Raw genomic sequence first — 25589 nt, forward strand, 5'->3', positions numbered from 1 at the left:
GCCTTTTGTTTAATTGCACTCCTCGACTGTGTATATATATATACTGTATATACAGTCCAACATGAATTAAAAACAATAAAGAGTTTTATCTCATAAAAAAAAAACAGGGTAAAAAAAAAAAACGTCCAGTGAACCGGGGAATTAAACAGGAAACGATGGATGGATCAGGGGAACTGGACAGAAAAGAAGATATGGAAGTCAAAACAATCGCAAAGAGAAAAAAGTCAAATACTCAGAAATCACTGAATCGTAGTTAAAACACAGAGCATAACCAGGTAATTACAGAACACATTAAATATTTGATCTGGCACACTGGAAGCTGAGGGTTGATCTAGTATAGTTAATTGTTTATCTGCAGGAAGTTACCACACAAAATAAAACCACACTAAAAGCATTACAGGAGTAGGTACTGATACCACAAGTAAATAGCAAAACAATAGTCGGTTTTTGGATGTTTGATATTTTGACGAGAATTTGATTAACCAGCGAAAAAAAAAGGACGGAGAAAAAGTTCCATTTAATCGTTCAGTCAACTGCAGGTAACTGGAAGTTTTTCAGCGAGCGCGGGTAGAAGATAAAGAATCCGTCTCACTTCCTTTTCCCGTTTGATCCTCACCTCCTCCTCCACATCTCCGTGATTGCCATGTTTATGACAGCTCCCTCTCTCCTTCCCCTCCTTTCACGGCACCTTTACTGTACGTTCTGGCAACTCGCGGACTCTGGCGGTGGTTGATCTTTCTGGCACACATGCTCGAACACATGCACTCACACTCGCTGACACGGTCTGAGCCAGCAGGACCGCCTCGCCCCCCCTTCAAGAGGTAACATAAGTGCAGCCACGTCCGAGATGAATAATTGAGTTTTCTAGCTCTGTGCAGAAATAGCAATCTCCACACACAAAAGTGAAAATATCCGTCGTCACCAGAGACCTGGAACATGTGTGTGCGTATCTATTTTCACACCTGTCTACATCTTGTTAAGCCTCACTTGTAAAATGGGATCTTAAATCACCTGCAGGGGGCGTAACGATTAAATATACTTGCTGTTTAAAGTCAAAAGTCAATGGAATGTGAGGTATTACAGCCTCAAAAGTGACGTAGAACTGGTCGTGGTGGCTCGATGGAAGTCAGCAGCGAGTCCCCGACACATGGTCTCCATTTGCGCGACTCCTGGGAACCCTCAGATCTCCGAGACGGTGACAAAGCTGAGGGAGCAGAATCACAGAAAACTGACAAATAAGGCCAACGATGACAGCAGAATCCTCAGAGCGACTCCACCATTTGACAGATGCTCCCGTGGAGGAGGCCAACGCCTTCAACTGTGCCTCGCTGAAGACGAACTCGCAATACAGAGTGAAGAAAAGAAGTTGTAGATCAGACTGTAATTGAGGATACATTACCAAAATTGTAATTGGAGATAAGCAGGTGGTGCGTCATCTTCTAGACATTTATAAAGACGTTCAGATTATATATGACGGTGGTTTACAACCACCGGGTTGGAGAAAACTCACCGGTCTTGACCATTTATTACAACATTTATTCAATTGTTTTATTCATTATTACTGTGTAAAAGGTGTTTTATTTTTAAAAGGGACCAGAAGTAACAATAACCTGCGACTCTGGACACATGGTGTTAACAAACAAAACTACTATACTAGAAGAATTCCACAAATTCTCTGTAAAAAATGTCAACATGAAACTGGTCAAAATCAAATAAAATTGAATTAATTCGTCCAATGTCTATGATTTGAAAGAAACAGCATCTTTACAATATCTAGATCATGTTAAGCTCTTGTCGTTTGGAAAACTATCAAAGGACTAAATCATGATTTTTATTAAATAAATTCTTCTCATCTTTAAGTGTATCATTTAAATAAGAATTATCATTAAAAAATATATTTTAAAAGTAATTAAAAAAAAGAAAAAAACTCAGTGAAGATTGAAGGGCAATGAAGAGGGGGCAGAAGACTCCTATGAAAATTCAAATTTCTTATTTTTAAATGTTTATTTTTTAATATGAATTATCATTAAATGTTTTAAAAGTCATTTAAAATAAAGAAACACTGACCTCAGTGCAGATTTGAAAGGTTTGACTTGGTCTGGTCAAAGAAAAAGGGGGCACAAGGGGGGCTGAAGACCCCCATGAAAATTCAAAAACATCCAATTTGAATTCACCCATAAATATGACATATTACACATGTAATATATCCAGAATTTCAGATCCTTTTGGTAATGGAAACTGTTGGCTTTTCCGTTAACCCATGAAAAGTATACATGTTAACTGTACTGTATATGGGACTTTAAGGACATTTGGAAATTATCCATGTTCTTGTTTAAAAAAACTTAAAATTGTAGATTTAAAAAGACAATAAAACATGCATTCTGTAATTCACCTTTGAGCAACTTTTTCATTATTTGGGTAGCTCATGAAATGGACTGGAAATGGATTTGTTTTATGTGATATTCGATATTGGTGTCTTGAATTGGGATATCGATATTAATGCGATATATTTTGCTTTCACCTAAAAATATAACCGCGATTACTGTAGTGGAGGTCCGGGGGTTAAGATAAGAAAAACGATGTGATATTTCCCTTTTAGTTTATTTCTGCGCTTCAGTGCCGACATGATCGGAAAAAATATCACTTATAACGCTCAGTTTCGTGCGATTTGCATCGGTTTCCTGCGAAACTGAGCAACCTCAGAGAGGAGCCGCCGGCTTGTCGCGATATCACCAAATCAATAATAATTCCCACCTCCTTGTACACACACACATAACAGTTTATAAAAGACCTGACGCTAACAACTTAGCTCATTAGCATACGGCGGACACGGACAGGTTTAAACTTGTTTGGAAACGGTGAAAACAACTGAGACGAGATGAAAAGTACTTACAATATGTTGCTTTAGCGAAGTGGGTTGAAAGAGATGAGTGACTGGATCATTTGTGTTTGAGTTTCGCTCATAACTTAGTCTTACTTCCGTGTATATACTGAGCCGTGCCGAGTCAGCAAGCCAACAAGACGCGTGCCATAGCAACCGAGTAAAGCAAGCTGCGGCGCACAGACGGAGACGTAAAAAACAACAAGACATAGAAGTACAAATTGACAATATTACAGAACGTGACACTGATTCATCAAAGTGCGCATTTAAGAAATGCTTAATTTAGTTTTCGATATGTATATCACATGTGCCAATATCACAATATCGATATTTTTCCACTATAACATGCAGACCTAGTTCATAGTCAGGGTGATACTAAGCTGACTATCGACTTGATTCCGTGAGCTTTTTTGGAGTGGCAGTGTTACCATGGAAACATTTTAATTAACAGTATCTCACAGTCGACCAACCCCCTCAGCCCCTCATTATATCCCCCAATTATCAGGCGTGAAAGACGCATCTCTATATACAGGTCTACAGTCATGTCACACGTGCAGCAACATCTCCTGTAGACCAGCGGTTTTGGTGCAATAACCTGGAGGACGGAGATTACCTTTCAATCCTACTGATCCATTCCGTACACACACCCGCCTCATGAACACACATGTTGATGGGCGAAGGGATTTCGTTGTCTAGAGGAATCTGTCGGTTGAGCAGTGGACAGTGGAAGAGTGAATCAAACGCTTCCAGGTGTATCATTGATACGGAGAAGTCACGGCTTAAAGTTGCATTTTGGATTCTATTTATAGATTTGACAGCTTGCTCGCACCGTCTGACGCAGGAAGAGTCTCGGCTCTGAACAAAGTGATTCCAGCTGGTGATTTTTTTCCCCCCCTGCATGTGTTTTTTTTTTTACGACAGGGTTAAGAGTCTTAAGTGTCGGGGAGCGTCATTAATCTCTCTTTGCCTGGACGAATCAGGAGACCGGAACGAGCAGAGCGAAGGTCTCTACGGATCTTTCAAAAAAAAAAAAATCCTGGCTGGTTTCTCGGAGAGAGGTTGACCCGATCCCGATTTTTTTCCCCGAGTCGGTCCTATTCTTTTGTTCTGCTATCTTGCTTCTTTTCGGCATGTCTCACTTCTTCTCTTTTTCGGTGCCAGCTAGAACGGGGCTGGGTGGGTGGGGAGGGGGTTCCTCCAAATTGGCACACAAATGAATAATGCATCTGAGGAAAAAAGTAGCGAGCTAGAGTTGGATATACGTCTGTCAGATTCTCCCTCGCTAAGAGTTTCTAAAGATACTTTAATAGATCAAGCACGTGTCGATACCTCCCTCTGTAAATGTGTGACATTATATAAGTCGCCCAGGATGGAACCCCCCACCGCGAAAGATGCTAGCGATTCGGAAGGTTTTTTTTTTTTCGTCAAGTCTTCCAGTTGTTTTTTCACCACGCCACACATACATAATGCATGCATGCAGTTTTTTGATTTGATTCTCTGTCGCCTCGCCGGCTGTTCGCTCCTCGCGACTCCAAACGTTAAAAAAGCAAACTGCACTCGCGAGCATACACCCGCAGAAGCGCCATCATTAAACTAATGAGCGAGAAGTTAGCGCCGGAGTCGACCATAAACAGAAAATAGGGGAAGGGAGTGAGGAAAAAAAAAAGAAAGAGGGAGCGCTCCTCAATCCCATAAGGATGAATCTTGAATCCTGAACGTTGCTACTGACTCATTCTGCTTAATTAAGTCGAGTCATGTGAGGGAAACGGGGTCTCGGCTCGCTGGAGACTTTTAAGATCGGCACTGCACAACATCTACGGTGACATAAGCACCTTCAGATGAGAAAAAACCTCACAGGAAACGCTTGTTAATTTGACTCGTGTTCATACCCACTGTTTATCAATCAGTACATGTGTCAGTTAAGGGTTAATTCTGACTTTTTGTGCGACTATTGTGCACATCAGAGCCAGCCCAAGCTGATTTGGAGCCCTATGTAACATTTAATAATCTCGCGCACCCCCCATACCTTAGCACAGTTTTTTTAAAACATTTCTTCAACTAGCTTTAAAAATATATTTTGAGGGATTAATATACACTTAAAAAATTACACACAAAAAGGAGGGGAAAAGTAAAGTGTTATGTGAAAATGTAAATGAGTAATAAATACAAAATACCCTTTTAGGACCATTATACATGATCATACTTTGACATTACGAGGGCCGCATAAATACAGTCAAAGGGGCCGCACTTTGCCCAGGTCTGCCTTAGCACCTTACTTTTTCAAACAAAAGTAGCCCAATCTCACACAACAGAAAAAAATTGAATTTACATTACCATACAAAATAAATGAACAGTTTTACAACAATAAAATACATTAAATATTACCACAAAAATAACAATAGCTATTTAAAACACAGTAGCAGTTGTGAATAAAAAAAAGTTAAGTATGAACTCAAGGTTTCAAATGGTGTTAGCCAATCGCTAGCTACTCGCCGCATAACCTATCATGAACTCTAATTCACTGGTTTACGATGACAAAATCTTCTTTTTCTTTGGATAGGATGAGTAATTTATTTTTTGCCAAATTCCCAGTCACTCCTGATGTGACCAGCAATAACATGGTAAAACAACGAACTTCCATTTATTTAAAATAAATCAATTTCCCTTGATTTTCTCCTGTGTTGTTCTTGGTGTTATCTTGACCTTTTAAGTATATATTATATTGAGTATTCTTTTGATTGTTTAAGCACTTTGTGACCCTGGTCTGGAAAAGCGCTCTATAAATATAAATAACTTACTTACTATTTATATATATATATAAACATAAAATATATTTGCCCAAACAATGTGTGCACTCTATGACGCCCCCTGAATAGAAGGGGCCCTAAGTGGTCGCTTTATTCGCAAATGTCTCGACTGTAAAGCAAAAGATCAAAAGTCGTGTAGCTTTAGCATAGACATGAAGTCTTCTGAGAAATCTTTTGGGTTTTTTTTTTCCGCTGGGACTATTTTCCATGTGACACAGGATGAGGCAAACAAATGTAATGTCAAGTTCCTGTCCAACTAAACACACAAAAAAAAAGCCAAGGCAAAAAAAAAAAGCTAAAACAAAAGCATTGCCATTTGAGGACACGATAAGCATCTGAGCCTGGAACAGTGAAGACAAACAAGTCGTACCCAGAAGCAACCAGAGAGAAGCTGCCAAGTGTTCTCTTTAGAGAGTCGGTCTGTGGGTTTTTACAAAAGTTCTTTTAAATAACAATTAGACCAAAGTTCCCTCAAGATTCTAGGACTTTTGCCTTTTTTGCATAATATGGTTGTGGATAAGAATGTGTTATGCTACCAAAAAGTAACTATAGAAATGTCGACCATAGCAGACATATCATGTGACAATACCCTTTATTTTAGGTTCATGAGAACGAGATAAGATTAGAATTTCACATTTAATTATATCACATTTCAAGAGCAATACAGTCGCATACTTCTACATGAAAATAACTAGTTCAGACTAAAATAACTAAACCCAAGTTTTTGAAAAGCAGTAAGAATTTTGATTGATATTAGATAAAACAGTGAATTAATCTATTTAGATTTGGCATAATTCGAAGGAAAGTGGAAAAGACATGTGACCCTTTGAGTGTTCCTATGAAACTGATCATGTCGGAATCTTTTACAATTTAAATGTGGTGTTAAATTAATAAATCAATTGAAATATGTAAAGTTCTTATTTCATGTCATTATTTTATATAATTTATAAAATAATGTGTTGTTATTAATGTATAAATAAAATGTATATACAATAAACAATATACAAAAAAAATACTTTTTATATTTAGTATATACATTTGATCTTATGTGCTACTTTGTACTTAATTAATTCACAACATTTTAGTTGTCTTTATTTTGGCTGAACAGCACCTCACAAAAGTCTCTTACAAGGTCCCCACTAACTTTGGCCATAGCGTTAGCAATTAGCAACCATTATCAAATGAACAATAAGAAACTAGGGCTGCAACAACAAATACAGTAGCTAAAATATATATAATTTGCCTGTGAACTTAGTTATCAATTCCTATTGTCCTGTGACTAATAAGACACTTAAGATATCACTCAAAACTAGTTGTGAGTCGACTATTCTTGGAAACACTTACAGATTTTCATCGCTTGCTTAGGTGCTGCTTGGCTGCCTCTCCACACTATTAGATTAAACATGCAGTGCAAAAAAATATACTGCACTTGACGAATAACCAATATGTTTAATTATATTTATTGTGGTACATTTTTGCAATAATAACTGTATTAGGCTAGATGAGTAAAATAATAAACTTAATACAATTATTTGTAAAACTTTTATTTTGGTAATTTCTTTTTGAGTGCATTAGCGTATGTCAATATACGTGAAAATTCCCTGCACATTTCTTTATTCGATTTAAACCAATCCAACGTCTGAAACATGAAAGTCACACCTCTAACTGCTGCCATGCGAGTTGGGGACAGGCAGCAACCTTCAAACTAATCCCTCTCTGTGTGTAACATCCCGATAGTCGCCGCCGCTGATGGCGAATATTTCCAAGGGTTAAGCTTCAACCACCTCCTCTGCGTCAGCCTCCCTCTCTCCCCTCCTTCATCACTCCCCGTTGTTATGCACCGTGTCGTCCCGCGGGGGCCAGAGATTGGACATGATGTGATTTCTCATCTCCTCTCAGCTGTAATTTGCTGTAGCTCAGACCCGTGATGAACTCCGCTCACAATATTTGGCGAAAGTGCTGAGGCTCGTCGTCACACTTTCATTTAAAGAGGCGATAAGGGCGTGTTTTGTAGAAGGTGAATCTTGTGACGCCGATAAAAGGGATTTTTTAAACGGTAATAAAGAGGCTCGGTTTGATCTGCTCCTCATACTGGGGCGAGAGCGCTTGATGCAATTGTTGGCCTTGATAACAATCACTTATTTGGATTTGTCCTGATGTGAGGACGGCGGCTGAGAGCTGCACTCAGGAACATGACGGGCACATATCGGCCCCCGTGGATCTCTGGCCACAATTAGGGAAAATGCACGGATGCTGGAGCTGGTTAATTCAATGCTCCGCTGAAAAGAGGCTTTGCAGGGGCGGCGGGACTCGGCGAGATAAGTTCTGGAAGCTCAGGGTGAGGAACACAAAGGAAAACTTAGCATGTAATTGCTACTGTGGAACAGAAGAGATGTCCTCAGGTATGAGGAGGTGTAACTTAATCCTAAAGCTCAGCTTTTATAGTATTTAGAAAAGACAATTTTACACGTTTTACTTCACAGAAAGATAAAAAAAGAACAAAAAACAATTGTTAGGGTTGCGAGGAAATATCATCAATATATTGCAATTTTTCATCAATATTAAGCCATTATTATTTTGTTTTTTATTATTGTTTTAGCTTTGAAATCATATTTTATTCATACATTTACTTTATGGTTTTGTCTCAAAAAGAATCTTCTTATTTTTTATTTTTTTTACAATTGCAATTATTCACAGCGGCAGAAAAACAGTTGAAGACGTTTTAATATTATAAGTGAGAAAGTATAAATACACCGATATTTATCGCAATAATCTAGTATCAGTATCAAAAATATATCCAATAGCCCTGTATCTATTTCAAAATATACGTTGTTTTTTGCTTTGTTTTTCAAATAATATTTTATGGTTTATGTTTCAAATATGTTTGTGTAAAATGCAATAATTATATTTTATTATTTATACAAGTAACATGCTAATATTTATATTACACTTAACTTATGGCCACCAGATGGTAGAAGTCATTGTGTCCTTCACAGCTAAAGAAATAATGAAATCCAGAGAGATCCCAGTGATGACTGAGGACGAGGGGATACAGTCGAACGCAAGCAGTTTTAAGATTTTGTAAATATTTGGGTTTCTAAACAAATAAAACAGTTACTACTTCATCAAGAGTCATGTGATCTTTAAATTAATCTGTCCTTAAAAACAAGTATTCGGACAATACTACAAACATATAATTGTTCCTACAGTATTGCAGTATATCGCGAGATAACATTGTGCCTGTATCATGATATGTATCATATCCCTAGTACATACCCCTCATTATTACTTTCTGAAAGGTGTTTTATTTTGAAAAAACACCAGATTTCCTCCAAAGTAACACGAGTCTGTGACGCTTGTTTCAAAAAGCTTGTTTTTAGTCTTATGTTGAGATGTATCTTTCATGCTTTTTACACTTTTTTAATGGCGTCATACCATTTCATTAATGCTGTTTTCTTCTGTGATGATAATGCCGGCATTAAAACTGTAGATGGTTGGGAAAACAAGGTTGAGAACTCTGGCCTATTCCTTCCTTAGAAAGTCTAATTTATTCCATTTCTAGAAATTCTTTTTTCCATTGTTAATTAAATCAAATATCAAAATATCCACTTCATCCTTAGCTCAGTCGTCTGAAAATGCTTTCTACTTTATTTTCTCATCATCAAACAGTCGGACTTGAATTCATTTGCAAGTTAAACACGGGATTACATCACCGCGGTCTGAGCGACTTAAAATCTTCTTTTGATTTAACCAACATGTTCTAATGATGTTTATTCTGAAAGAAATGTCCCAAATTCCAGGCTAAAAACAGCTTATATTTGAACAAGAAAAATGCTTTGACACAGGTAAACAGCTGGAAAATGTCATTTTTGTGCTGCTAGTTTTAAAGATTTTAATCCCTTGTGTTATCTCAGGCTCAAGGAGACGCGAAGGCCCGAAAACAAATGTGTTTGAGGTATCCCTTGTGTTGCCTGTGGGTCGAGGCTCGGCCATGTATTTCCGGAAGACAGAGAGATCGTTTATCTTGAGCCAGAGAAAACACAAGGGATCATTTAGACATTTGTTTTCGTGGCCTTCGGGTCCCCTTGACCCTGAGATAACAAGTATTAAAAATCTCTAAAACTAGTAGCACAAAAAATGACATATTTCCCAGCTGTTTACCTGAGTCAAAGCCTTTTTCTTGTTCAAATACAGACTGTTTTTAGCCTGGAATTTGGGACATTTCTTTCAGAATAAACATCATCATCAAGTTTAATTATGGTTTAAAGTAAAGTACTTCTTGATGTACAATTAATCCCAAAATGCACCGTATTGTTCTCATTATAATGGAGAACCATAAAGAAAAGTCTTTAATAATCTTCTTGTTTATTTTTCTTCAAAAGGTTTTTTAACTTCCAATAATATTTGCATGTATTTTAGTAAAGTCAGTAAATAGTTGTTTTGTATTTTAATTAATTTAATAATTAGAAATCATTGCAATTTTCCTTTTAAAACCTCTACTCTTGTAGAAAGTTCTCCCAAGCACCACGAGTGAGCACAAGGAGCCCAACGGAGGAAAAATCGTCCACCCTGTGGTTGTGCTGCATCGCTGCACCCTCGATAACTGCCTGACCTCATTATCACCATCATTACCATCCACTCCTGCTTCCCCATCATCTCCATTGACATCTTCATTAGAATCATCGTCACCGGCGACCGCGTCGACATCTTCCCTCACCTGATCAAACATGGAAACTAACTTTCTTTCCCCCGTCGATGCACGAACCGCCGTGTCGTCTGCATCGCTTTGTGTCTCCTGTCGCCCCCTTTTTTTTTTTCTTCCAGAAACAGCTGACAGAACGCAGACTGCAATGATGACCTCCTTCTTATTGCCTCATCCTTTCATTTCTCCTTCTTCCCCCCTCCCTTCCTCTCCCAGGCTTCCCCGCTTTTTTTTTTTTTTTTTTTTTCATTCTGATGGTCTTCGCAGTCTCATCCCTCCCCCACCGTTTCTCACACCCTCCCTTCATCTTTTAAGTATGTGCCCCCTTTTTCTATCTTTCTTTTCCAATTTTCTACACCTGTCTCTCCCTTCATTCCTCTCGTTTGTTTGTCTCACCCTTTTATTCACCGTTGTCCCTCCTCCTTGCACGGTTGTCGTCTGCAGAGGCCTCTTTTAATTCATTGGCTGTGCAGATATCTGCAGGGTCATGCAGACGTCAAGAAGGACTCGGGTGGATCGACACACATCCAGTCTAAGCGGAGCGAGAAGAAGAAGAAGAAGAAAAGAAAAAAAAACGTTTTATCTCCAAGAAACAGAAAGCCAGTATTTCACCGCTCTCTGTCGCACAAAGCGTGGCATGACCTCCTTCTGCTCGCAGCCTGGTTTGTCATTTCACTCCCTCATGTTTTCCCTTTGCTGAGAATTCAACCACATTTCTCTGCCATTGTAAAGGAACGCTGGCGAACAGGGAACACCAGCGCGCCTCTAGGGGAAGAGCTGATATCGTCGACTGCTCTAAATTCCAAATGTCTTAAGCTTTTACATCAGCGAACGCTGCTGAAACTGTCTGCTCGAGTGAAATTACAATTTTTTCACAACATTTGCTGGTGTCGACTCAACGATGTTTAGTCCTTCATTTAATATTTTTGTTTTAGTTACAATATAAATACTTTCATTTGGGTCACAAATAGACAGAGTTTGTAGATGTAAGAATTTGTATAGTGTAATCTTTAATTCAAGATGAAAAAAAAAGCGTTCCAATTCAAAAATTCCAATCTGTATCATTTAAAAATGATGGAGGACAAGATATAAATCTGATATAATACAGTTATATTTTAGGAATGATTTATCTTACGCTCCACTCCCTGTATTGGACTAGACACACTCTATTTCAGACATAATTCATAAATATATTTCAAAACTATCAATGTCATATTAATGCACTTTTTTTTTTAATCGAAGAGCTACAGAGTTTAGATTGTAATTTTCTAAATAAACCAGGATCCCAAAATGTTACTGGGAGATCTCAGAATGACGCTAGCAAACATCTCTACTTAACCCTTGTGTTATCTCAGGGTTAAGGCCTTCGGGTCACCTTGACCCTTAGGTAACACAAAAACTTTACGGTTCGACAATTTATTTAATATGAGTTAATGAATATAGTGTATCGATGTCAACAACTATACAGTCTTTCAATTACAGTATGAATAATGTTGAAGGAGATTTACTCCGGGAACTTCGGTTTACTCCCACAGTCCAAAAACATACAGAAGTTGATTGGGAACTTGTCCGTAGGCATGAGTGTGAATGATTGTTTGAGACTGCCGTCCTGTCCAGGGGGTCATACCCAAAGACACTGGGATCCGGCCTCCCCGCGACCCACATAAGGGATTAAGCGGATGTTGAAGGAAAGGAATTTTACTTTGCGAGTGTGTGACAAACTCAGAATGAAACTGCCTAATAGCACGAAAAAATGAATGAGTCCCTGAGTCTATTAGTGTTGCATCATGGGAAGGAGCATTCGTGCACTCCATCATTTTGTTTGTGATTAGGTTTGAGTAAAATTTTGGGGCCAACTAGGCGAGTTCTAAAGCAGAGTCACTGCTATATTATTAAACATTTGGATTTTAAACAAGGGAATGTTAAATCTGTGTTGCTTTACAGTGAGGATACTACTGTATATGTCAGAAGCGATGTCATGTATGGAAACCCAACCCTAATTGATTGACACATGATGACTCCAGATGAGTCTAGACAAGGTTGAAGGGAAGTTGTGGCTCTCAAGGGCCCCAAAAAGCTTGGGTTTGCTACATAGTAAGAAAAAAAATAACGTACAAAACTCTGTGTCTGAGATGAATAGTGACTTTTGATGATGTGGACAATATTTCCACAGGAACCTGTCAGGACAAGAGTACAAAACAAACCGGTTCATCTGCTGCGAGCCGTTACTCTCGGGAAGTCGATGGTTTGCTTCCACGTCTCGGCAGCTTGTCAAATAAGTGCCCTGCTGTTATTTGATCTTTTTTTAAACACATGATGAAAAAAAAAGTGATGAAACGACTTCTGGCTCGTTTCGCGGCGGCTGCTTTGTCAGGTGTTCTATTTTCTGTGCATTATAGTTTTAGGGAGTCAAAAATAGAAAGCAGGATGTCAGAAAAAAAAAAGTAACGAATCAGTGCAACACACGCTGCAGACTTTCTTTATTCTTTATGTCATTCACGTGTTGTATCTGCGCTGCCTCCTTCTCTGCAGGTTTTTTGCAGACTTGTGTGGCAGAGTTAAAGCTCCAGTGGAAGAGAGTGAGCGAGCCAGCGGGAGTGTGTCATGGATGAGGGCGAGAGCACAAATGTTGAGGACCCTCCCTACGAAAACCTGCTGCTCCTGGGAGCCATCGCAGCAGCGTCCGCCTTCGTGGTCACCATCCTCATCGTGCTCGTCTGCGTCGGCTGCCAGAGGTGAGGAGTCGGGAAAAAAAAACTTGTTTTTAAGGCAGATTCTGCTCGCGCTCATCCGATCTCGCTAATCAGGGCGAGAGGTTGACGACATGTTTAGGGAGTCGGAGCGACTTTAAGGGCTTCTCAGCGGGCGGTGGCAACAGAACACCCTGCAGATCAGGGAAGCTCAGACTCAGAACCAGCAGCTCAAGCACAGCCTTTAGCTCCCTCCTCCTCCTCCTCTTCCCAGAACATTGAGGGACCAATCGGATGCCGTGCTGTGGCTTTGTTGCCATGGGATACACAGTTAAGAAGACGTTGTGAAGCAGCTTATGGCTATGAAGTAACAACATTTTGGGAGCCAAAAGAATGTTTCAAACACGAGCTAATGAATATTTATGTCGTAAATTCAATTGAAAGATGAGAAAGAAGATTATATTGACTTTTTCTTATTGTACATATATTATTATCTTAACATTTTCCTTCAATGAGAATGAATGGAATTGTATGAAAATGTATTTTACAGGATGAAAACTAACAGTAAAAGTAATGTCAAAGTCATTTTACCTATTTTACCAAGGAATTAACTAAATAAATTAAACATATTTTGAATAGTTTCATTACTAAAAGGATGACCTTGATGCTTAACTGTATCTTTATAAAATGAATGTCTAAGTGGAATTTTTGAACCTACAAGGATAATAAAACTGACAAAAATGGCCTGAACATAAAAAAAAAAACAGTGTAAAAGGGCGTGCAGTGTAAAAATCACATAAAATCATACCATAGAAACACCATTTTTTTTATTTTATTGATTTTAATTTGATCTGAAAGAATATGAAGTAATGATGGAACATGAGTAACAAGGTTAAAAATGATTTCCTCAATGGCCGTGTAAGATGTCAATCATTCAATTATAAAAGGAAACTGCTTAACAAACATGTTCAAAAGTCAGAAATAGTAAAATAAAAGCTGGTATCTTTAGTTAGCCCTCTTTAATAAAACTGACCAATGTTGTAGGAAGGAGATTTGGCCAAAGATTCAAAATTAAGCCTGAAAGGTTCTTATATTCTGTATTGATCTTTTTCTTTTGCTCCAAGTGAGTTTTGAACTGATATTTTTAAAAGGTATTCACCGTATTTACACACACGAGAAAATACATTTTGGAATCTCAGATATCAATATCTAAAAGTTAGCAACTAGCTAGGACAGCTAGCAACTTGCTAAGCTAGCAAGATTTTCCAATATACTTTTCAGAGACAAGTTTTTAAGAGACAAGAAATACTGATGGAAAGATTAACTCAAGATAGGAGAGGATAGAGGAGAAAGGAAAGTCCTAAAAACGAAGTGAAAATAATACGATTATGGCGGCAGGCAGGACATTTTCTCACATTACCAAGTATAATAGTTTTACTCATGAGAGCCACAATAAAATAGTCAAAAGGGCGAAACTTTGCCCAAGCCTGTAAAAAATAATAAAAATAAAGATAATGTTCATTTTAACTCTAAGGTTAAGTGAGGGACGTATTAAAATACTTTGCCTGGCATTTAATCTAAAGTAATTTAACTAAGCTATATACTATATGAATGGTGTATATATAGCATAATAACGCATCAAACTGCGGCAACTCTTTTCAGCTCAATTTCGAGCAACTTGAGGGAAGTAATATTTGTTTGAAGTCTGCATCTGTTTGCAAACCCTGGCTCCTACTTATTGCCGTACTTATTGCTACACGGGGTTTTGCGGTGCAGCAATAACACCTCTTGTGTTGTCGAGGCGTCTACTGGCAGAAAAAAGATCTCTTATTTGCAGCTGCACCCTTGAGCTTTCGCCCCGCGCACCATTTTCATCATCGCTGTCGCCGCATATCAACAGTTTCCTATAGCTACAGTCGTCTCCGAGGACCCACGGTGATGATACCCTATATGCTTTTGTTACACAACGCCGCAGGTTATTGAAGTTAAAACAGGAACTAGCTTGAAGGAGACAACTCTATGAATACGACTAGTTTACACACAGAGAGAAGTAAAAAAAATAAAAAGCCTGAGTCATGCCGTTTGGGCTGTCCCACTTGTCAACCAAGGACTTTCAGGCCCCGATTCCACTGTTGATCTGTTCTCTCTCTTGTCCACCGGCTTCCTTTGACCTTCCGCGTATTGACGGCATGTCAGGAAAAGCAAGAGCAAGCATCCCTCGGCCGGAGAGAAGGGAACATCTGTAAACATGGTGAGAGTGTTTCGCAACCGTCTTTCCGTCGTCCTGATCGAGTCTTTTACCGGGTTTATTTGCTTTGTTTTTTTGTGACAGCAGGGCACCCTTCGACACCCGAAGCTGAACTCCATGAGCAAGTCGGACACCAGGTTGCACGAGATCAATCGCTTCCCCTGCAATGGGAACTGTAAGTGACGCGGCGGTGTTACGTCGCCGACGGTTAAAACCCCCGACCACGCCTCTCACTGTGGTCCCGTTTCACGCAGCAGTTAGTAAAAGCCGTCCGGCCAGCATGGACCTCCTGCTCCTGCACAGTCGGCGCTCCCAGACGGACCTGAGGCCATCCCACGGGCGCCAGCTCCCGCAGATCCCGAACAGTCCCCCGGGTTCTAACCAGAAAGCAGGCGGGGATGCTGCCGGGGACGCCGTTGGAGGAGGAGGCGGAGGAGGGGAAGCGGGCGAGGCCAGGGATCACACCTACACCGAGGTGGGCCTGAGAAGCAACCCCACTCCCACCCACTGCCTGGACGACGGCCTGTACGAAAGCGTTGGGGTTCGGGAGGGGGAGACCAAACCCGCACCTGTGGTGCCACCGACATCAGTCAATAGTCCGGCGACAATCAGGGCCGCTCCAAGCCCCCCCACTCAGGCTAATGGCATCCGGAACGGATTTGGAAATGTACGTCTACACCAACACAATTCTCACTTTGAATCAATTATTAAAGATATTGAAGATGAAGGAATGATATAACAGAAATATTATTGGCAGTATTGTGGAAACAAGATGAACGTGATACTGTAGGAGCGACGATATATTAGTATTGTCTAAGTGCAGTACTTCTAGTTTTCTACATTCTAGTGTTACAAAATTTACAGACTCTTGATGAAGTCGTAACTGCTTTCATTTGTTGTTGTTTTTTTTAACCAAAATATGTCCAAACATCAGCTTTAGAAGCTTCTGGAGTCTACTGTATCCTCTCGTGCTCAGTCATTTCATTGTTCCTTTAGCTAGGGAGGGCACGATGACTGTTTGGAAGTTTAATTTCAACACAAACACTGTGAATTTTAATTGTAACATTTTTTTTTAATCTAATTATCGATTTTACACAACCTTTATTGAGGATTAAGCACATTAAGGATATAAAATAAATGTGATTTGAAAGAGGAAAAAAAATTGGAAAAAATCAAACATTTCGATACAGTGGTTTTGAATATCCAAGTATGAAAAATTATGTCGACATTTATCGGTGTGTAAATATTTTCTCACATCTTTAATAATAACGTAAAAACTGATTTAATTATTATTTTTTTAAATCCTTTTTTTTGCATACATCAAGTGAGTTTTTATTTGTTTAAAAAAAAAAGTATGACATACGACAAACATTTTTCATACCTTAGACATAAATGTATGACTGCTGCTAGAACAGTTACTGCTACTCTTTCTTGAATATTTGGTAAACTCTTGTTAATAAAAGTAAATACGATGTTTTTGAAGGTAAATTTGGTTAATTTTATTTGAAGATATTCACTTAATTTCCAACCCAAATGTAAGAATATAGTTTCACACATCAGACATTTTCTGATAGCGCTGTTAGCCACGTGCTAGGCTACAAGCATCTGTTTCAGTTTCCATTTACCAGTGTGTTCTATGGAGGGTTACACCCTTTTTCAATATACTGTTGTTTAGAATGAGATCTTGGTTCCTGCAAGGGTTTTGAGTGATAAATACATTTATTATGGGCTGTACAACTGCGGGCGTGGCAAGAGTTAGGATCTTTATTCTTCTTTTATTAACAGGCAAATGATGAATAAATGATTTTCCGTTTGTCCTCCCAGGGCAACAGAGGAAACGGCCGGGGGAACGGCGTTCTTAATGGAACAATGGCGGCGAGGGGTAATGGCCTGAACGGGACCAACAGGTCTCCACTGTCCTCCGTCAACTCACTGGCCAATCAGGAACCGACCGGAGTGGAGTATGCTTCGATACGCAAGTACAGAAAGGTAGTTTCTTTTGGTTATAACATGGTAATGTGTATTATAAATGTGGTCATGGACCTGATGTAACATGTTAAAATATGTGCTCATCATTTAAAGTGAAAATGAAATAGATAAAAATGATGGGTGATTCTTATAAAGAAAGTCTGACAGTTTCACAATGTTAACCTTACATCATCAATTTTTTCTTTTTTTCCTGGTGACTCAATTCCTCAAGGTTGACAAGGCGAGCCGGAAAGAAAATAATGGGGCTGACAGTCAGTCAGATAGCCAGTCGAGTGTCAGTGATTCACCGTCTACTGCTCCTCCTCCGCTGCACCGCAGCCAGGAGTTTCCACGCAAGCCATTAGAGCCGTTTCACCTGCACAACTTCCCGAAGGTAAGGCCTTTGACAGAGAGTCATCCATCCTGCAGCGGATAGACTTCCAACTCCTGTCATTGTAGCTACTCGTCATGACCACACGGGGGCAGTGCCAGCCAACAAATGTGCCTTCACGGATGAGCGGCAGCAGTTTTTCTAAACAGCGTCGTAAACGGATAAATGATCATCTGTTTTATCTCATTAGATTAATAAAACGTGCTTTACATCAGGGTTTTTACAATATGCATGCTTCAGTCTTACCAGGACTAGATACGTGGCGGCTGTCGGAAAATATTCTGTGTTGTTCTCTGTGTTGTCTTGACCTTTTAAGTATATATTTTATTGAGTATTGTTCCGATTGTTTAAGCGCTTTGTGACCCTCTGAAAAAGTAGATTTTCCTGACTATACCATTTAAAAAAAAATCAGTCAAAATAGTCTTAAATTAAACTTAGACAATATTAATTACATGTGGAAATCAACACTTTTACAGCTCATAATGAATAATAAATGTTTTTTATGCTCCTTGTTTAGAAACAAATGAAAACACATTTTAATTATACTATGACATACATGATACAGAATAAACTAAATTAAAATTAAAAACTAAAGGAAAACTTTACAACCTGACCTCTGCACCAGATAATGGGAAATATTTATTACACACTCAGCACACACAAAGACACTGCAAATAGCAAATACATAAAAATATTGAGCGGGGAAGCTGTTTTTGCAACTACCATGGTTGCTTTTTCCAGCCCCCCCCCCATCCCCCCCAAAAAAAAAGAAAACCCGACAAATTTTGATGTGTGCGCATTTGTATGATGTTGTCACTGTGTGCAGCGCAGCAAGTTATCAAACAAGGCTGGTAAACAGAAGAAGGATGGATTATGTAAGCGGTGGGCCAGCTGCCTGACTGTGTGTATGTGTGTGTGATTCTATTGTGTAGTATTTTAAAAAGGATGCCAAAACGTTGACTTATTGCAGCCATGTTACTGACATAAAAACCCCTGAGAGACTTTTACAGCTTTAAAAATATTTTTCTGTGGAAAATATAAAAACCTTTTGGGACCATTACGAGAGGCCAATTCGAGGCAATTTCTAAATAAGTACTCTGTACAAATATTGTTTATTTAAAAGCCTCAACCTTTTTTGTTATTTCTGTTTCAATGTCACTTCCTGTTTCAGCAGCTGATATGTGTCTCTCAGCAGATTCAATTTATTATTGTCCTGAGGAAGTCGAAATACATTTAAATAACCTCATCTGGATGGTTCTAGTCCAGGCATGTTAAACTCAATCACTAAAGGGGCTAAAAATTGTTTATCATTCAAAGTCTGAGGCTGGAAAATAAGTGTAAATAACCAAACTATAAGTAAGTTAGTAATAGTTTCTTGTAAAGCACCTTTCTAGACCAGGGTCACAAGAAGCTTAAACAATTGTAAACAATACACATTAAAAAAAAAAAAAAAATCATCAGTTGTACTCTTATTGTAATCAGTTCCTTAGCTTATCTTAAAACTGGAATGTTTTTAGGTCATGGAATTAACATTAATCCACTGTTATTTTGAGTCAACCTTTCCGTTGGCCCACATAGCATCACCTTGCAACCAAGATTTGGCCCCCAGGCCATGAGTTTGACCTATAAGAGGTGTCTGTGAGAAGCTTCTTGGATCAAACCCCGGCTACACCTGTTCTATATCTATATTACCTAATAAATGCTTTTAAAAACAGAGTTTGTTTAACAGTTGCGTTTAAATGTATTAGAAGGAGAAGTTGTTGAGTCATTTCCGATAAGTGTGTAGCGGCAGAGTTTGATTTGAAACAGTACTATGGATCGAAAAAAATGTTTTAATGTGTACTATAAACCAGTGTACTCAGAGAAGTGCACGATTTGGAACACAGCTAAATTTATTTTTATAATATAATATAAGTGAGAGATAATATTCCAGTTATTTTGACGCTTTAAATACCACCTCAAACATATAGTTGTGCCTCCACATTGGATTTTCCTTTTTATTTTTTGCTTGTTTGGTTGTGTTCTATACAAGTTAATGTTGTTAAAGACTAGTTCAACAATTGTTAGATATGGACGTGGAGTTATGTTCAAAATTTACATTAAGCTACATTGTGTAAACAATTTCCTGTCCTGTCTGAGCTGAATAATACTGTCTAAATAGGAACTAGAAAAGCATTCAGAGAGCACGGATGACTACATACATATTTACTCAATGTTATTTCCCTACAGTTATTTGATCAATATAATTAGATACTTTTAAATGCATTTGTAATAGTGTTGATAGCAGTGAGGTCAATGGGTCAGTAGGTCGCAATAGTGAGCAAGAATTGGACTACAGAGAATCTTCAAGTTATTTATGGATCCAGGTGGTTATAAGGAAAATCTAAATTGAGTCACTTCTTCCTTTTCCCTTCCTGCAAATATCACGTTAATGTTTTCATTAGTTTTTTTGTTATTTTGCTTGAGGACGGACAAAAGTAGACCATGGTTGGGGGAAGTGATTAAATCACACAGGAATGTTAAAAACAAGAAATCCACTAGTTTAATTTAGCAGGACTTAGTTGCCTTTAATTTTGCTTCTAATTCAAACCACCATGTTTTTCCTCAACACTTTTTTTTTAATGAGCCGCCTCAGTGGAAACTATAGCAATTTAGTCTGTTGGATTGAATAATGGAAAATCTAAATCAGTTTTCGTCGCAATCTTCTTTAAATCTCTAGATTAACGTTTTCGTGTTTCTCCCACAGGAGCCGGTGTTCATGGGTAACGGGGAGCAGTACATCTGGAAGCCCCCGGAAGACGATGAGATCATCACGCTGCACGCACCTCCGCACCGCGTGGAGAACGGACAAGGGCATCCGTCTCCGCCGACCGCGAAAGAGGTGAATACCCACGTCCGCCCTGTGGAGGTGGGCGGTGGGCGGTGGGCGGGGGGGCCGAGACCCGGGGACGAGTCTGCATGCAGACAGGTTTCTGATTTGTGACTGCGGTGTTTACAGACCAGGGCGCCGCTTTGATTGGTGTTGGCGTCATAACACTGCTGCACTGTGACCTGCCCGTCATACACGGGTGTCTCTGCTTACAGCCAGAGGTTAGGTTACACATATGCAGCAGCACCGACCCCCCCCCCTGTCTTCTGTTCTGTCCTGAACTTTGACCCTGATATGCAACCCCCCCCTTACACCTCATCTATCTGTGAAACTTCACCAGATGGATCCAAATTCAGCATCACCTGCTGCCTCATTATCCTCATAAGTTGGTCACAGAATGAGATCATAAATAATCGACTGGTCTTCCATGTTGTAATTTTAAACCATTATTCAATCAACTATAACTCATTTTATTCGAGTGATTCTATTGAATGTTGTGTTTTTTGGAGTCAGGTTTTCCTATGTTTACTTTTTGAAACCACTTTAAGGCAAGATTAAAGCAACATTATGTAACATTTTGACGTAATCATGGATTCATATTTTCTGTAATGATAGGTACAATCATGATAAGCGCAGTAGTACTCTCTAGCTCAGGGTGATAACATCTCCTCAGGGGCCCCGTTATATACTGTGTAAGGGGCCATCGAGCCGAAAAAAAGAAGGGACGAATAAATGGGGCTTAAATGTGATGGGAAAGTTTAAAATAACTTTTATATAAAAACATAAAAACAAGCTTAATATATCATTTGATCGCATTTTATACAATTTCATTTTATTTACTTAATTAAAATTAAAAATAATTCATTTTTCTTTTTTTTTTTTATATATATATATTTATTTTGACATTATATAATAAAATAAAGCTAAATTAGCTTATGTTGTTTATATATATATATATATATATATATATATATATATATTCAATATGCAGTTCATTTTGAAATTAAATAAAAAGTCCTCAAACAAACATATTTAATGACTTATAATAAGTTAAATAATGAAATCGATGATCATCTCACATGATCATTTTAATAGTTGATCATGTTTGTTAATAGTTAACATGTTTGCGCTTGCTAATATTTTTTACAAGGCTTTTGACTCCGGAACCATGTCTGCATATCAAACCCAGACAGAGTCTGATCGCATGTGACCTCAGAACTGCTTCACAGCAGTGGGTCAGATACTACGTTTTAAGTAAACAGAAGGATGGATTATGTAAGCTTTAAGTACTTTTGATCAAACTGATTACAAAAAGAGCCTTCATCTTGTTTAAGTAAACAAATGTACATGCAATTTGGCAACAGTAAAACAGATTTGTCGACAACTGCATTTACACTACTTTGACAAAAGGGGGAGCCAGAAACGCCATTTAAAATACTACAGATTTGGCCTTTAATGTGGCTGGATGTGTGATCAGCATTGATAAAAAGCTATACAAGCGAATGACAAACCTTTAAAATTGTCCTCTTCCTCACCTACTTCCCAACGTGTATTGTGAATTTTAAGAGAAAACTTTCCTTTTGAGTTGCTCACAGAAATACAGACAATTTATCAACAGCATTTAGCTTCATTTATAAAGAAGTGTAATGCTGGTTGTCAGATCAAATGATTTTTAAAGAAAATTAAACTAAACAAAATGTCACAACAATGGACATAAAGGGAACGTTCGTACTCTCTTACAGAGGTTTTGTGAACAACATTTGACAGAAACTTTTTTCAAGGCAACCTTGATCTGAAAATGTTAAACCATGTTTCCATGTTTTCCTAACCAGAGTAGCAACTTCCAATGCTTTCAATGAAGAATAAGCGTCTCAAGTTCTGTCCATTAATTAAAAAAGGATGTTGTTTTCGTCCTCGACATATGACATTAATGTTCTTGGATGTTCGATCCAAATCCTAATGACTCGAGTTCAGGCCCTTTAAGTGTCGCTCGGTGCAGGGATTAAAGGGGTTAAGCCCCGCCCTCTCGGAGGCCGACTGTTGCTTGAGAGCAGCTGGTAGCGCGCCGCCGTCTCCCTCCTAATAGGACCTGTCAGACACTTTCATTTAAGGTGCTCGGCTGCCCCGACATGCCCAAATCATTTCTATCTCACAACGTTTGTCGCTCGCACTCGTCGGGAGGGTGTTGAGTTACCCCCGGAATCTCCTCCTCTTTAGTGATGTTATCCATCTGCTCCACTCCCTGCTTGGATTTGAAGACAACCGCCCCCCCACCCCCACCCACCACCACTGTCACGTTGCAGCAAGCATGCAAGTGAAGTTTTGACTGCTAATGTTCTACTGACAGTATAGCTTGGTGTTTACTTAACCAAAGCAAACCATAACTTTCTAAATGCGTTCATTATGAAGATAAAGTTTAAAAAGAGTTGAAGCAGAGGCGGAGGGAAAAGAAAAAAAACACGCTGCATGCATGGCTTCCTCAACAGCTGCGGCCCACTTTTGAAATCCCCGTCATCTTGTGACTTCCTTCCTCTGCTGCTGCTGCTGCTGCACCGAAGCTGCAGGTTCGCTTTTTGCACACTGGGTCGCAAACAAACACACACTGCTGCGCGCTGTCGTGTCTCCTTTCCAAATCCTTTCTTAAAATAAAAAAAGCCGATGGTGTCACAATGGAAGGCGACGGCGTCGAGATGTTTATCTAGTGAGATCGTTCAAGTCTGTTGTGTAATGTTGAAGAGAGAGTAGATTTGCTTTCCACACCTTTTTCTTTCAGAAACTAGAATTGCAGAAGTGAAATAATTTAATGTGATTTTTCTTTATCCAAGTCTACCATTTTCTTTTTTTTTAAAAATAAAAATCACTTACACTATAGAATTAGTAGCTAACATAATTATTATTGATGTTTTATTTCCACTTATATCATTATTGCAAATATTGCAACACTTGCATGTTCCATTATTACAAAGACACTGTATCTTTAAGATACATCAAAGGCAGCAGATTCAATTATGCCCTTTATAATATACTAAATATATTTTTTAAGTTTAATTTCTACATTCAGGATTCATGCAGTTTTAGGTACCACCCCGTCATGCTTGTATGTTACAATTATGCCCTTTACAGTATACTATATTTAAAAAGAAGGAAGGAGATTCATCTATGCACAATAATGTATTATGGAGTTTTACATACCACCTCATAACGCTAAATTTTCTGGCTATTACAAATACACTGTTTCTTTGACAAACCACAGAAAGCAGATGGAATTATGCCATTTATATCATGCTATATTTAAAAAAAAAGGATAATTCCATCTACAACAATAATGGCTATGGAGTTTAAAATACCACCCCGTAACGCTAAATTTTCTAGCTATTACAAATACACTGTTTCTTTGACAAACCACAGAAAGCAGATGGAATTATGCCATTTATATCATGCTATATTTTTTTTTAAAAAAGGATCATTTTATCTACAACAATAATGGTTTATGGAGTTTAACATACCACCCCGTAACGCAAAATTTTCTGGCTATTACAAATACACTGTTTCTTTGACAAACCACAGATAGCAGATGGAATTATGCCATTTATATCATACTATATTTTAAAAGGATAATTTCACCTATACACAATGCTTAATGGAGTTTTACATACCACCACGTAACGCTACACTTTCTTGCTATTACAAATACACTGTTTCTTTGACACACCCCAGAAAGCAGATGAATTATGCCATTTATATCATACTATATTTAAATAGACAGATAATTTCACCTATACACAATGGTTAATGGAGTTTTACATACCACCCCGTAACGCTACATTTTCTGGATATTACAGATACACTGTTTCTTTGACACAACACAGAAAGCAGATGGAATTATGCCATTTATATCATACTATATTTAAAAAGGATAATTTCACCTATACACAATGGTTAATGGAGTTTTACATACCACCCTGTAACTCTACATTTTCTGGCTATTACAGATACACTGTTTCTTTGACACACCACAGAAAGCAGATGGAATTATGCCATTTATATCATACTCTATTTAAAAAGAAGGATCATTTCTTATACACCAAGCATGCTTTTGGGAGTTTAACTTACTACCCCGTAACACTTGCATTTCCTGGCTATTACAAATACACTGTTTCTTTAAGAGTTTCTATCACAGACAGGAGATGAGAAGAGACAAGAAGGGATGCTATGAAGGTTCTACTTTCTTCTACATTCTAGTTTGGGATTTACCACCCCGCAACACAATGTCTATAAATAATCTAAAGATGAGAGTCTAGATTCTCCACTCTAATATTTCATTTTCATATCAAATTAAGGACCATTTATGACAGAAAAAACATGATGCGACATTGACTGTTAAGTGCTGATAAAGGTGAATATTTTATTAATCCATATTAATAATACTACGTTCAAACACTGCATGTGAGCCTAATAAATACAGGTAGTGTGAGGTCAGAGGGAAATATGTGTGAGGTGAGAGTCAAGGGTTTCTTCATGTTTGAACAGCCAGCGTTTCTCCAGTCCACTGGAAGAGATCTAGCACTCTTGTTCTGGGTGTGAACACAGAAGGTAAACATGACCATTTCCCACAACACCCTGCTCTGCCTTTGTCAATGTTTGGCACTGAAACCCTGAAGGCCACTGCACTGGTTTGTCGAAATTCCCCAAATTAACTCGCACGTCCCTCAGAAATGTTAATCATGTTTGTGCAGTTTCTTTAAATATGCACATGTTGCCGGAGAAACAGTCAATTTTCATCCGAGTGGAACTTTTGTTTTTGTTGTTTATTGGCGGTTGGCCAGCGTGCATTTCTGTTGCCACAGTTCTGGTGGTGAAATTTTAACAGGTCCATCAACTGCTGAACCAACACTGCCTCCCTGAATAGACCTTGCAGACTGATAACACAGTTTACTCTGTCTTATCCCGTCCTGTCAAAATAGGTCAGGTTACAGCACAGAGCAAGCAAATGGTTGCACTTACACCAACTCGGTCTGTGGCGACTCATTCGC

The 25589-nt window shown here is 38.6% G+C and overlaps 1 protein-coding gene across 4 annotated transcripts in view; it reads left to right on the forward strand.

The window, feature by feature from the left end:
• Positions 1-25589, forward strand: part of LOC148059722 (uncharacterized) — a 45501-nt gene that overhangs the window by 14506 nt on the left and 5406 nt on the right. The window contains exons 2-8 of one of the 4 annotated variants that reach the window (XM_087780788.1): positions 12923-13125; positions 15277-15331; positions 15416-15503; positions 15583-15995; positions 17153-17317; positions 17529-17690; positions 20434-20568. In XM_087780788.1, coding sequence (XP_087636914.1) covers positions 12995-13125; positions 15277-15331; positions 15416-15503; positions 15583-15995; positions 17153-17317; positions 17529-17690; positions 20434-20568 — 1149 coding nt within the window. In that variant the 5' untranslated portion in view covers positions 12923-12994. Of the gene's footprint in view, positions 1-12922; positions 13126-15276; positions 15332-15412; positions 15504-15582; positions 15996-17152; positions 17318-17528; positions 17691-20433; positions 20569-25589 lie in introns of all 4 variants that reach the window. The other 3 variants (XM_087780786.1, XM_087780787.1, XM_087780789.1) reach the window with 3 other exon arrangements.

This window comes from Callionymus lyra, chromosome 19 (genome assembly GCF_982586985.1).
Source record: "Callionymus lyra chromosome 19, fCalLyr1.hap1.1, whole genome shotgun sequence".
NCBI classification, from domain to species: Eukaryota; Metazoa; Chordata; class Actinopteri; order Syngnathiformes; family Callionymidae; genus Callionymus; species Callionymus lyra.